Here is a 13,103-nt window from a genome sequence, read left to right as displayed (position 1 = left end):
GCTTAATTCCCACTACATTTGAAGCTTAGTGCACTGCTAAGTATTTTTTTCTGGAGACAAATCATTTTTGTCTGTTTCGTATCTCTCGTTATGCCTTTAAGGATCTGTCTTCTTCCAACATAATTGCTGGCTCCTATGTTTTCTTTGGGAGTTCTCATTCCCTGATCGTTACCATCCCAGCAAGGTCTTACTGGGTCTGTTCCACACAGCAAAATTCATCTACACATCAGACAGGTCGAGGGTACCACCGCTTTTTATTCTTTTTGTCTTTCCCATTAGTATTTCTCCAATTAGTTATCTTTCCCTGGTAAATAATGGTAAAATTATTTTCCCATCCTTTTTCTTTCATGTCTTTAATTATGAATTATGACCCTTCTCTAACTGCTTTTCTTCATTCTGGTTTATCACTTCTTGACAAAATGTAGAACTTGTTCTTCATCTCTTCCCCTATCTTTGTTTGTGTTATCTTGGGCAATTTAACTGTTGTTTTTAAATACTGTTACCAGTTCATTGGTTGGAAAAAATAAGGTATAAAGGGAACTTGTCAGTCTTTGGACAGGAAAACTTATAATGAGGAAACAAGTGCATAAGATAAGGATTATTTTTTTAAGTCATTTGCTATCATTAGGAAGAGGCAGTGAAAAGAAGAGATGAGATATAAGAGAGCAGATGCTTAGCAGAGCCCTAGCTAGGTGCCAGACTAAGACACTGAACAGGGATTTGTGAAAAGGGACTTAAAATTTGATAGTCTTTTTTTGGATAGTCTTTCTTAAAAATAGCCTGTGGGTCCTGCTAGCTGTGTGTCTTGAAGTCTGCATGGTGCGTCTGTTCTTATGCTTCAAGGACAGGGTGTGTGTTAAAGCTTTCTCCGAAGTGGAGTTATGAACAGACACTTTTGAGAGAGAATCCATCTCTGAGTAACCCTGACTTAGTGCAGTGCTGTTGGAGAAGAGGAATTGTGTCAGGATGTGACATCAGATGAGCAGTGTCCTACTGCTGCTTCCTAATATGAAGATATAAGAGGCTTGCAGTCCAAAATATGTGCTGGTATTTCATGGCTGTCTTGGCAACGGAAAACACAGCTGTCCTGAGCAGCACTTTGAGGTCTTTTGTCTTGGGGTGGTTCTGCCTTTAAGTAATGCTCGAGAAGGATGACTGGTGAGGTCTTCCAAGTCATGCTGGGATGGCTGAAAGGGCCCCCAGGCCGTCTGCGTGCCCCTCTGACAGAGGTCAATGCCCTGAGACCAAAAGGGCTGAATCCGCAGAAATGTTTGCTTCTCAGCTACCTCTGAATTAACACCCAGAACCCACCATCAGTTTCCATTTGTGTTAGTGAGCTGGCCCCAAAACTGTGGTGACTGAGTGCTTCTGTTGGCTTCGTGTGGCAAGACTGTCACACCCCATGGGGGAGGAATGGTAGAGTTAAATCTTGTAGGGAAATACATGTCAGAATCCCCGTGGATACAGAAGGCTTTGATAGGTAGAGGCACTCAGCAGGTAATGCTCAGAGTGTTTCAGGATCAGATATTAGTGATCTCAAGAAAGATTTAGGCACTAGGGTAAAGATTATTGGGCTTGTAATGTTTGTAGGGAAAAAAGCAAAAACATCCATATGTAGTTTCTAAGTGTGTGTAAGTATATATATATATATATTTAAATATTGTACTAAATTTTGATGCTACTGTATGATTTGCTGTGTCACACATGAATTGTATAGCCAGGTATCCAAGCAGAAGAACAGCCAACCTTATAAAAATTTGTTGTGGACTTTTGTTTCAGCTGTAATATTTAGTTTATGATATGCACATATATACATAAATATTTAAAAGAAGCCTCTCTACGGTTTCTGTCAATCTCTCTTGATAAATGTTTGGGATTAAAACCTTCTTAAAACTTCCCTGTTGGGATAACAGCACAACCTGTTGGTGCCTGAATCTGTGTTCTGCTTATATGCAGGCTGGAAAGGACATTTTACATAACAAAGCATGGGGAGCTGACTCTGAAGGAGATAACTTCAAACATGAATCAGATTTTGGTTATTTTCTTTGAATTAAGAATTTTCCTGCTGTGTCCATGGGTTTCTGTAATTTAAGTTCAGAACACACCAGTTACTGCTGTTTACTATTCATCTGCACAGCAGGTAGCAATCTCCTTTTATTAACCTTTCCAAATGGTTTTGCAGGTTGTGAAACTGAAAGGTCAGGTCCTGTCTGTGATGTATCGTTTTCGCACCAAAAACCGGGAGTGGATGCTGATCAGAACCAGCAGCTTCACGTTTCAGAATCCTTACTCTGACGAGATTGAGTACATCATCTGCACCAACACCAACGTGAAGTATGTGCCTTTCAGATGCTCACGTACATGGTTTTGAAAGAACTGAAGCATTACTTTTGCTGTTAGCGATGTAAATGCACATTCAGATTCTTGTGGTAGCCTGTTTTTAGCCACGTTTTGTGACGCTGTTGCAATCTGTAGTAGGGTTTTTCTGCGTTATAAGATCCTGCAGCATAGCTGTTTCTCTGTGTCATTATCTTGCAATGCTTCCAGGGCCTGGCTGCACCAGGAGAGATGTCACTTATCTGTTACGTCATTCAACAAACCCATTGATCTCAATCCAGGCTTTTTTAAACTAGCAGAGAGCTTCCAGCAGCCAACCAGCTGTCATGATATTGGCTTCATTTGTTAGCCAAAATGAAAATTATGTCTCTGTGTTAACAAGTAGCACACAAGTTATCAACACTCCTGCCTCTTTTTCACTGTGATCATACCGTTAGGTAGTCCTGGGTATCCTCTTACAGCCTATGAAAGCTGATGATGTGATTTCCTACTAGGCTAAAGTGAGAAGGGTTCCTACAATTCAGTTGAGATCTGATGGAATATCCCCAAGTATGGGGATAGATCCAACCCCTTATATGATGAGGGTAATGAAATCATCCTGTCTTTGAATAAATACTTTCAAAAATCTGTCACTGGATCTGTTAGAAGTCAGTTGAATTAGTGGGTGTCTCATTCTGCAGCTGATGGAGCTGCTTCTAAAGAAAAGTCTTGCTAGGAGTACAGCAGGGGTTCGTCACTGTGTAACTGAGCAGAGAAGGTTTTGGAGCCTCCTGAGTTCCAAGCCAGCAACTGCAGGAGCTGATCTGGTCTTGATAAAGCTGTTGCTTTATAGTTGTTAGGTGGTGTTTTTTGTTGTTGTTGTGTTTTGTTTTGTAATAAATATATTTTTTTTTTATTTCCAATATAAATTCTAAAACAAGATCTGTGTCTGGTCTGACCAGAGTTGTTTCTTGTGTGTGTGTTTTTTTTTTGTTTTTTTTTTTTTTTTTTTTCTCCAAGTGTTTAATTTAGAGGAAATTATTGGATTTAAGATCTCAACCTGTTAGACTGAAGGTGCATGCTGAAGGAGCAGTCTACTAGTGGAGATGCGCACTGAGAGCTTCACTTGTAAAACCAGCCCCCTGGGGCTTTGGCATTTGAACTACTAGAAAGCTAGTGTGTGTGTGTGTGTTCCCTGACTTGCTCCTGGAGCTGTGTGTTCCCTGACTTGCTCCTGCAGAAAGGTGTTTGGACGTGGCACCTACCTGGGCTAGAAGAGTGGCGCTTTCAGCCTTTTGGAACCCATCATCAGAATCAATTTGCTTAGTTTTTTTGTACCCCAAGTGTTTGTTTAAACAACTGAACTGTTTATGGAAAACAAACATTGCCTGAAATCAGACAGCTAATCATCCCTGTCTGTGCTGTGAATCAAAATAGATATTTCCTCATTTTTGCTGCCCCGTATTTGTTTCCAAAATGATTTATATATGCAAAACCAAGCCTGCAAAATAAAAGGCAACTGCTGCAATCTGTCCTAGGATGGCTTAATTGTACTTTGTTCCCAGGAGTCCACAGCTCAGAGAGTGGGACTGCAGACTGTGTTGTGTTTACTCTGGGAATGTTTTTCCGAGACTCCGCTATACTGTGCAGCTTGGCATCACGGCACTCGCTGAGATGAATAGGGTTGTGCCAGCTTCTGGCTCTTGTTATATCTCTCATGCTAGGTCTGAATAACAACCCAGCAATGTTGCCCTAATATGGGAATTGCCTGCTGCTACTTTGACAGAGGATGTTCCCTCTTTTCTGTAGTGTTGAAAATGTTCCTATGGCAAGATAAAACCCATTAGACGTCTGCTTTTGAATAGTAGAAAGAATGCGTTATTCAGACTGTTTCTGTTTTTCTCCCTGTTCTCTCACACTCCTCAGACAGATGCCCAAAGAGGACTCACTGTAATGGAGTGCTCTTCCTGCCGGGTTCTGGATTTACTTATTGTTGGGGGGTCATGTTTTGAATTTTGATTTCCTAGAGGCGTTGTTTGGCATGGTAACTGCTGATTTCTGCCTCATTCAGCTCCAGCTAGGGCTGGTTGGTCAGCCCTAGCATGCGTGGCTGTCCTTGCATGTTGGTGGCTGCATCCAATGCTCCAGATCCAGCAAAATGCTTCACAGCAGCATCCGATGCTCCGAGTCCAGCAAAACGCTTCATGTGGAGACCAAGCAGAGGTGCCTTCCCCTGCGCAGCTGGAGGCAGGTCTGCACAGACAGATTTGGCTTTATCCCTGAGATAACGTAGCCAGCTCCATAAAATGCAGGTTTGAGGCAGTAAAAACAATTCAAGATGCAATTTTAAAAAGACAACGTACCCAATAGAACTAGGTTTAAATCAGTTTTTAACTTAGAAGAGTTTAAAGCCACAGTGTGTATACCTGTGTGTCTGTTCAGGCCATAGCTCTACTTTTGTGGTGGTCAGGGAACAGTGTTTTCCCAAACACTAGACTGTAGAGGGCAGTGATGGTTCCAGTTGTGGAGGTATTAGTTGATTTTTTTTTTCTTTTCTCTTCCTGTTTTTCCCATCTTTTCTTTTTTCTGTTTTATGGATTTTACTTTAGAGCTTTAGTCAACTTTCCAAATCTGCTTTTGGTGCACAGGATAATGAAAGATTAGGTTCAAATGTTCAGTTAGTTCCTTGCAGAAAAAAGAGAAAAAAACCTCTCAGTTTCTCTTGGGTGCAGTCATCCAAGAGAAACTTCCTGGAGAAATGAAGCATTTAATGTTTAGCATTTGTGCTGTGTTCGGCTGAAAAGAAGAGTCACCCATTCAACCACATCTTCCTGTGTATTTGTGGCTGTTTGATTTCCAAAAAGAAATAATAATTTTGATTAATGTTCATTTAACAACTACATAGGGTAGCGCTTGAATGAAATAATCTGTCACGGTGACAAATGATTTTTTTTTAAGCCTTTATATATGTAAACAAAACCTATTTTTCTGACCTTTGTGGAAATCTTGATGCTTTCATTTTTGTAAACACCAAAGTCCGTGCATGTTCCACTGCATGCATTTATGAATCCTCTGGTTGTCCTGAGCCTCAAGATTATTTTTGTCTCGGAGAGAGCTGGCGCAGGTCGCTGTTGGAGGCAGTCTGCCGAATGAATCAGCCATGCTTGTGGGACTGATGCTTTCCGTTTCTGATTCTCATGGGCCAAAACACTAATGAGATCGACTCTTTTGATAAATTTTCAGTCTATGGTAGTGGTGCTGAAGACTTGCTTTCTCATGATTGCTGTGTATCTGTGCACTATCTGGTCCATCAAGGCCTGTGTAAGACAGACAGTTTTGTAGTGGTGACTTTGAGATTGTAGGCTAAGAGAGAGAGACTTCAAGACTTTCTGAAAGAGGACTTTATGATGGCAGCCACAAAGCTTTTATTACTGCTTTTTCGTTCAAAACAGACCTGGGAAGTATGTGTGCTTGTATCATGTGCAATAGCATGGTAAAGATACAGTGTTGGTTCCATATGGAGACCGTAATTTAAAGTTCAGATCCTTCTTTTCACTTTGATGTCTGAAAAGGAACATGTAAGTTCAGTGTTTATATAGAGAGATTAATTGAATTAAATCCTCTCCAATGTCAGAAGGAACTTTGTCAGAATATCTCCTTCTCCTCTGTCCTTGTTTCAGCTAGGATAGAATTAATTTTCCTCCTAGTAGCTTGTATGGTGCTGTGCTTTGGATTTAGGATGAGAATAATGTTGATACCACCCTGATGTTTTAATTGTTGCAGAGCAGAGCTTACACTAAGCCAAGGACTTTTTGGCTTCTCACACCTCCCTGCCAGTGAGCAGGCTTGGGGTGCAGCAGGAGCTGGGAGGGGACAGAATGAGGACAGCTGACCCAAACTGGCCAAAGGGATGTCCCATACCATGTGGCATCATCCTGAGCAATTAATATGGGGTGGCTGGCCAGGGTAGGGGGGATTGCTGCTCAGGGATAGTCTGGGCATCGGTCAGAGGGTGGTGAGCAATTGCATTGTGCATCACTTGTTTTGTACACATTCTTATTACTACTATTATCATTGTCATCATTATTATTTCTTTTCTGTCCTAAATAAACTGTCTTTATCTCAACCCACAAACTTTTACTTTTATTTTTCCGATTCTCTCCCCCATCCTGCTGCAGGGGGCAGGGTGAGCAAACAGCTTTGTGGTGCTTAGTTGCCAGCTGGGTTAAACCACAACATCCTCCAAATGCATTCTCCAAGGAAATTTGAATTAACTGTCAAAAAGCTTTGCATTTGCTGAGAAATTTCTTGTTCAAGCAGAGGACTTTCCCAGTTTCACATTGGACCGATGGGTGAGCCAGGAATTCCTGCAGTACAGGCAGAAGCCAGTGTTGACCTAGGCAATACCTTACTTGCTATGTTGGGTAACATTCAGAGCCAAGAAATTTTGCTTTCTTTTTTTTTTTTCTTTCTTTCTTTTTTTTTTTTTTTAAATCAAAACCAAGGACAGTTTAGGTTTTGGTTTTGAAGTCAGAAAGCAGTTTCACTTTCGCCCAAACTGATACTAAGTCCCTGTTCCATATCATTGCACAAAACCCATGTGGCAGTGAGTGACCTGGGTGTGTTGCTTCTTCAGTCAGAAGGGCTGGTTGGATGGTCAGGGTCTGAAGTGACCATAACAGCAGTGTTCGGCTCTCCCTGGTTGGATGCTCCTTGACTTGCTGCATTGGCTTCTTCCAGGTTTCAGACATCATTTGGTCTATTTATACAGTAGCAGCAAACAACAGCAGAAGATGCTAACCTGCTTTTACTTTTCAATCTGAATTAGGTGCAGCATAACCTATATAGAGCTCAGGGAAGAAACACTGAAGTATTTGATTTTTATAGGAAGTGGATTTGCTAGGTTGTTCACAAAGTCCAGTGCTGTTAACACAACGTGGAATTTACTTTGTATTGCACAAGTACAGTATAAATACTGAATGAGTATTAGAGACAATAGAAAAGGGCAAAGGAGTACTAAGTTAGAGAAGAGCCTACAAAATGAGTAACTAGTAAGTATGCTGTTTTGCTTGGCTCATTTATATGTATATGGCTAAATCAAGAAAACATGCTTTCTACAGAACAGAAGAGACCTAATGTGCTGTTTATTGACACGCGCACCGAGTCACTGGTAATAAAAACAAATGAAACAGTGTAATTAGCTTTCACGTTAACAACAGGATTTAATGGGTGTTTATTGTCCACAGGGTAGTATTTAGAAAAACTTCCTCATAGATTTGCCATGATTAAATTACCTCCCGTAGTTCTGTTGGAAGAGCATGCATTTTGTGCTTGCAGAACAAAGAACGTCTATGCATTCCAGGGGTAATCTTTTTTAGGATTTTTCTGTTGACTAACGTAATGTGAAAAATCCATGCCTCTGTAATGACCTGGATGGACAACTTTTTTGCTTGTTACTCATGGTACAAAAGTGATTCTGTGTATTACGTATTTTTAGATAGTAAGGCTAGCAAAAGGCACTTGGGCGTCTGCTTTGATCTTCTGTGTGATGCAGGTCACAGATTTTTTTGTCCAGTTTCCCATGGAGTCTAACAATAAGATAATAGTAACTCCAATACTGCTTATGTAAAGTATTGTCTAGAAAAGCAACAAGTCAAGATTAAAGGCATTAAGGAATGGAAAAACCTTTTGTGTCAGTAGCTTGTTGAAGTGGTCCCTCGCATTCCTATCAGTTTGTGCCTAGTTTCTTGTTTGACTTGGTCTTTACATTTGTTTCTCAGTTGTTTGACATTTGAGTCTATCTAGATCAAAATGTTAAAGAAGGTTTGGATAAAAATCTGAAATTTAAGCCTAAATCTAAAATTACGTTCTAGTTATCTAATTTTGAAATCCACAATCTTGCTCTTTTGCAACACCTCATCTACTGCAACTGCCTGCCTGTTAGGGGATTTTTTCATTTGGAAAGAAGTCAGAAGCATGCAGAACTGCAACCCCTGTCAAGTATTATTTGTACATATCAAGCTTGTTAGTCCAACTTCAGTCTTCCACTAAAGCTCAAAGATGAGGATAGTTTTGAAGGTTTTATATCTCTTTTGGTATCTGAGCAAAGAGCATTATAGATAGTGTGCTTCTTGCACATCATCAGGTCAGAAATAATCTTGCCAGTTGTGACCAGGTGACAGAAAGCAGCCATTAATGGAACGTGCAAAGCATTCAGGTGATTTAGCTGTAGGAACAGAATTAAGTAATTGAGAGTGTAATCCCCAAAAGACAAAATACTTGATCACAAAATATACCTGTTCTATTTCTGTGACCTTTAGCTGGAGTGCTTTTCAATGATTCAGATCTTCCTCCTCAGGCAAAACTAAATAACTTTTTTTGAGGCACTATTCCAACGCTTAAGTCAACAGTGTACCAAAAGTCGAGTCTTCTGTCTTACATTATCTAACTTTTATAGAGCGCATTTAGGTGAGCTGCTGGGAATGGGCTGGAATGACATCAGCGTGCCCATCCTGCTCGAGCTCTGCACTGCTGTGGTTGTGTGGCTGTCACACTCTGCTGTCCCAGCTCAGCACTGGGACAAAGCTGGGTTTGTCTTTCTGCAAAGAGGTGTACAGATCTGCGCTCAGACAAGTGAGCTTCTCTATGATCCAACGTGGGGATGGTGCAAGTCCAAAAAAGAATGCATAACTTCACATTTTAATAGCAAAATTCTAGTATTACTAGACTGGTAGCAATTTTGCCTTTCATTTCAAGAGGGTTGGTTTTTGTATTGGATAAACTTTACTTTACAGTGGGTTCTTGTGTTGCCATTTTTTATGGTAATTTCAAAATTTCCAATAGAAACAAAATAGTAGTCTCTGCTTTAAAATAATTAAAAAAAATTAGGAGCTTTGAATTTATCTTTTCAGAATAAAAAAAAAAAAAAAGTAAAGAAGAGGGTTATATTACAACTATATAAGAGATATATATGTTTTTATAAATAGTATTTTTGCATCGAGGATGTGAATATGCCTGACTTACCATAAGCTGCGTACTGTCCCTACAAGTCTTCATCTGTAAAAAAATATCACCATTGGTTATTTCTCACAACTTCCAAAGATCTTATCTGTTGGCCCTGGCTAATTGCTGTAGTTAATCACAGAATCACAGAATTTCCTAGGTTGGAAGAGACCTCAAGGTCATCGAGTCCAACCTCCAACCTAACGCTAACAGCCCTCCACTAAACCATATCCCTAAGCTCTACATCTAAACGTCTTTTGAAGACTTCCAGGGATGGTGACTCCACCACTTCCCTGGGCAGCCTGTTCCAGTGCCTCACAACCCTTTCAGTGAAGAAGTTCTTCCTAACATCTAACCTAAAACTCCCCTGGCTAAGGCACTGTAAGTAACAGTGCCTGACACTAAACACAAATCGAGTGCGTTGCAAGGACCTGCAGTTTTCAACACTGAAGTTCTTCATTCTGGCCTACAGCCTTAATATTTATTGGCTCTGGCAGCTTCTTCTGAACTGTTTTTCTGTTGCTGCTACACATTTCATTTTTCCTAAGTTCGTATAATTGGATTAAAGCTATTACTTCCAGTGATTCTTATCTCATTTAAACAACTGATTATTTTTTTTCAGTTCTGATTAGCATTAACATGAGACTTGTGTTTTCTGTAGCATTTCTCATTTCTCGACACAAATTGATTTAAGGTAATGCCTTGATTTTAGATAGTAGTACAAGTAATTTATCTCTTGATATTCACTTCCTTAAAAGCTTCAGAAATTAGATGGAATCTGGACATGGATCCTGAGAAGAGTAGAACCAAAGCATGTTAAATAGGTGTTACTACAAATCAGAATTTATGCAGTTCAAGCTCAACAGGTTGTTTCATTCGGTCTCAAATTTGATTGCTTTTTTCTTACTGAGTGGAATAATTCTGCATCATTGTTACTGGAGTTTTACTGGTTTACTTCAGCAGCATCAGGGAAGGAATGTGACATACTCATCTTAAACATGAGGAAGAGTCTTAACAGTGAAGTCTTAAAGCCTGTCTAAGGAAACTGTATTCCTTCCTCCATCACTTACCCACCTATATTTCTGTGCTATTGCAGAAACACCCTTCCTGTGCACTACAGTGCACTGCATTCCTGTGCTGCAAGCTTTCTCAGTGAGAAAGCTTAAAAAAACAGATGAATCTCATTGGAAAGGACTTACTAAATCACTTGAGAGACACATCAGAGTATAAAATAGACCATGGTTGTTCTTTTTTTTTTTTTTGTATCTTAACTGTTTTTTGTAATTATGTCATTTTGTCTCCTTTGCAGACAACTTCAGCAGCAGCAAGCAGAACTTGAAGTGCATCAAAGAGATGGGCTGTCATCCTATGACTTATCACAGGTGAAATTTCTCAATAGTTTTTATTTCCATGCCTGTGATCTTTTAAAATGTAAAGCAATGGCAGATATCAGCAAAATTAAAAATGCACTGTGACTGTCCCTAGATTCCTTTTTATCAAAGTAGCTGGAGGGGCTCATCTTCCTCTGTGTATCTCAACAGGTGCCTGTTCCAAGTATACCAGCTAATGTTCACGAGGGTGGAAAGTCTGTGGAGAAGCCTGATGCTATCTTCTCCCAGGAGAGAGATCCTAGATTTGCTGAGATGTTTGCTGGAATAACTGCTTGTAAGTGAATGTCTCTGGTGTTTCATTTTTAATACTATGTTAAGTTTGGTTACATGATGTGGAGCACAGCCTTGAGAGATCGAAGAGAAAGTATTACAAGCAAAGTCAATTTGCAAGACATTTCCTAGAATTTGTCTTTAGTTGATGTTTTCCCTAAAAATGATGAGGAGAAAAGCTTTAGGAATGAAGAGCTGTTGTTTCACCAGAGTTACTTATTTCTGATTCTGTTTTTATTCCACAGGAGTACCTTAAACAGTGCTCATAGATACTAAACATACCGAGCAGAACTTGCGGTTTCTAAGAATATGTTTTTTCTTAAACAGCAGATGTGAGTTCATCTCTCTAAATAGACACGGACTAAGAAAGCTACCAAGCAGTCTCAAGATAGGCCTGCAATTTTTATCATATCACCAGCTTTTGCGTTGATGTTTTGCGGTGCATATGCTGCCTTGAAATACAGCAATATCCTTGTTCTCTGGGGAGTTGAGGCATCTCCAGTCATGTCTGTCCAGAGTCCTTGCTCTGCTCCCCACAGCTCTTCAGCCTGCTGGCAGGTACTTGTAAGAGTGAGACGAGTCTCAGAAACAGAAAATTCTTCTATATTTCATGAAAACTGCTGTGAGGACAGAGTCCTCACCCAGCACCTTCTCTGAAGGATTTCGCAGCCCTGTTCCAAGGGGTAATAGCCAACTTGTCAGCCGGACAGATGTAGTCCCAAACTCGCCCCAAGTTATGCTGCCTGTTCCCTAACAGACAGAAGTCATTGAGAAGACTGGCAGCTGAAAGGGTCATCCGAAATATATCTGTAGGAAACCAGGCTCATTACTTCCACTACTCATGGAAGAACTTGTTAATTGTTTATTGTTCTTAACTGTCCTCACTGAAAAAGAGAAGTTTTTACATTTGTTTTAAATAAATCAATGTGCAAGTGTCACGCAGCGCATGAAGGAAACAACCCACAGGGTCTAACTCCAGGGGTGCTGGGAGGTGACCTCACTGCATTGGTTTCTTATGTCTGGCTTGGCCGTTTCAAATGGAGAAGGCAATGTAATTGCAGGATAGTCTTGATACTCTGTCCTCCTGTTGCTGAGACTTCTCTGTTATTCCTGACCATCCTTTTCTGTCTACTCTAACAGTGAAGTCAACAGCTGAGGCCATAAAAGGGGTCCATTAGAAGGTAGCAGGACTCCAACCTCAAACACCGGAATATGTTTTTCCAAGCAAGAACATCTTGCTTTTTGGCTGCCTTATTGGCTCTTTTTCAGGCACCTCTCTCAACTGTTTGCGGGGAGGGGTTAGGGTTAAGGGTGTAGCAAGCTGGGAGGTTATGTTCTTGTAAATGCCATTTCTCTTTTAATTCTTATCAATTTACAGGCTATGCTTTTTCTGGGACATTCACCCTGTCTGAATTTCTCATGGGAGCTGTGATCAAGGTCTTCTCCGAATGATAAAAAGAGATGGTTCTCAGTTGGAGATGAGATAGTCTGTCCAAAACCAATATTGACCAACCTGCATGCTGCCTGCAAGACATTTGCATTATGTTGATACCAGATCTCATGCTCCGCTAAGATCTGTAAAAATATGGGTTTGACGTTCAAGGATTGTTGCTGTAATCTCATGCAGCAACCACGCGTAGTTAAAAAACCTAAAGTGGGGATAGGAGGGCTTCACCCATTCATGCAGGTGCCTTGAGGCACGGGGTGGTGCAGTTCTTACAGAGATGTTTATTCTACAGGCAGAAACACTGCTTCTGCTCGGAGAAGTGTGTGTGTTTGACCAGTAAAGGGACTGAGTGCAGGGAAGGGGATTAGAGAGAAACAGGACTAAGGATGCAGGTAAAGCATCAAAACAAAAAAGATATTTATTGCTCTACCAAAGGTGAGAGCAACGAAGTAGTGTGTAGAGACCTGAGTGGAAATAAGAGATTTAAAGCCAGTTTAGCTGCTTGCAGTTAAGCCGTTCCCTTTGTCTCAGTCTCATTTGCAGCATGGACCCGCTAGCTGCCATGGCAACTCCTCACTTGAGGAATTTGAGTTCATTTAGGACATTCTCAATATCATTGTTCAGACATTTTCAAATATCTAAAGTAGCTGCAGGATTTTGGCTCAGTCTTTCCAACC

General features: G+C 40.5%; 1 protein-coding gene across 4 annotated transcripts in view; it reads left to right on the top strand.

The window, feature by feature from the left end:
* ARNT2 (aryl hydrocarbon receptor nuclear translocator 2) overlaps nt 1–13,103 on the top strand; it is a 107,466-nt gene that overhangs the window by 78,060 nt on the left and 16,303 nt on the right. For all 4 annotated transcript variants that reach the window (XM_032194626.1, XM_032194625.1, XM_032194623.1 and 1 more), the window contains 3 exons: nt 2,183–2,334; nt 10,628–10,700; nt 10,860–10,983. In XM_032194626.1, coding sequence (XP_032050517.1) covers nt 2,183–2,334; nt 10,628–10,700; nt 10,860–10,983 — 349 coding nt within the window. The remainder of the gene's footprint in view (nt 1–2,182; nt 2,335–10,627; nt 10,701–10,859; nt 10,984–13,103) is intronic.

The sequence above is a fragment of the Aythya fuligula genome, chromosome 11, assembly GCF_009819795.1.
Source record: "Aythya fuligula isolate bAytFul2 chromosome 11, bAytFul2.pri, whole genome shotgun sequence".
In the NCBI taxonomy this organism is placed as follows: Eukaryota; Metazoa; Chordata; class Aves; order Anseriformes; family Anatidae; genus Aythya; species Aythya fuligula.
The sequence above is the reverse complement of the archived record's forward strand: the minus strand, read 5'-3'. Positions and strand labels throughout refer to the sequence as shown.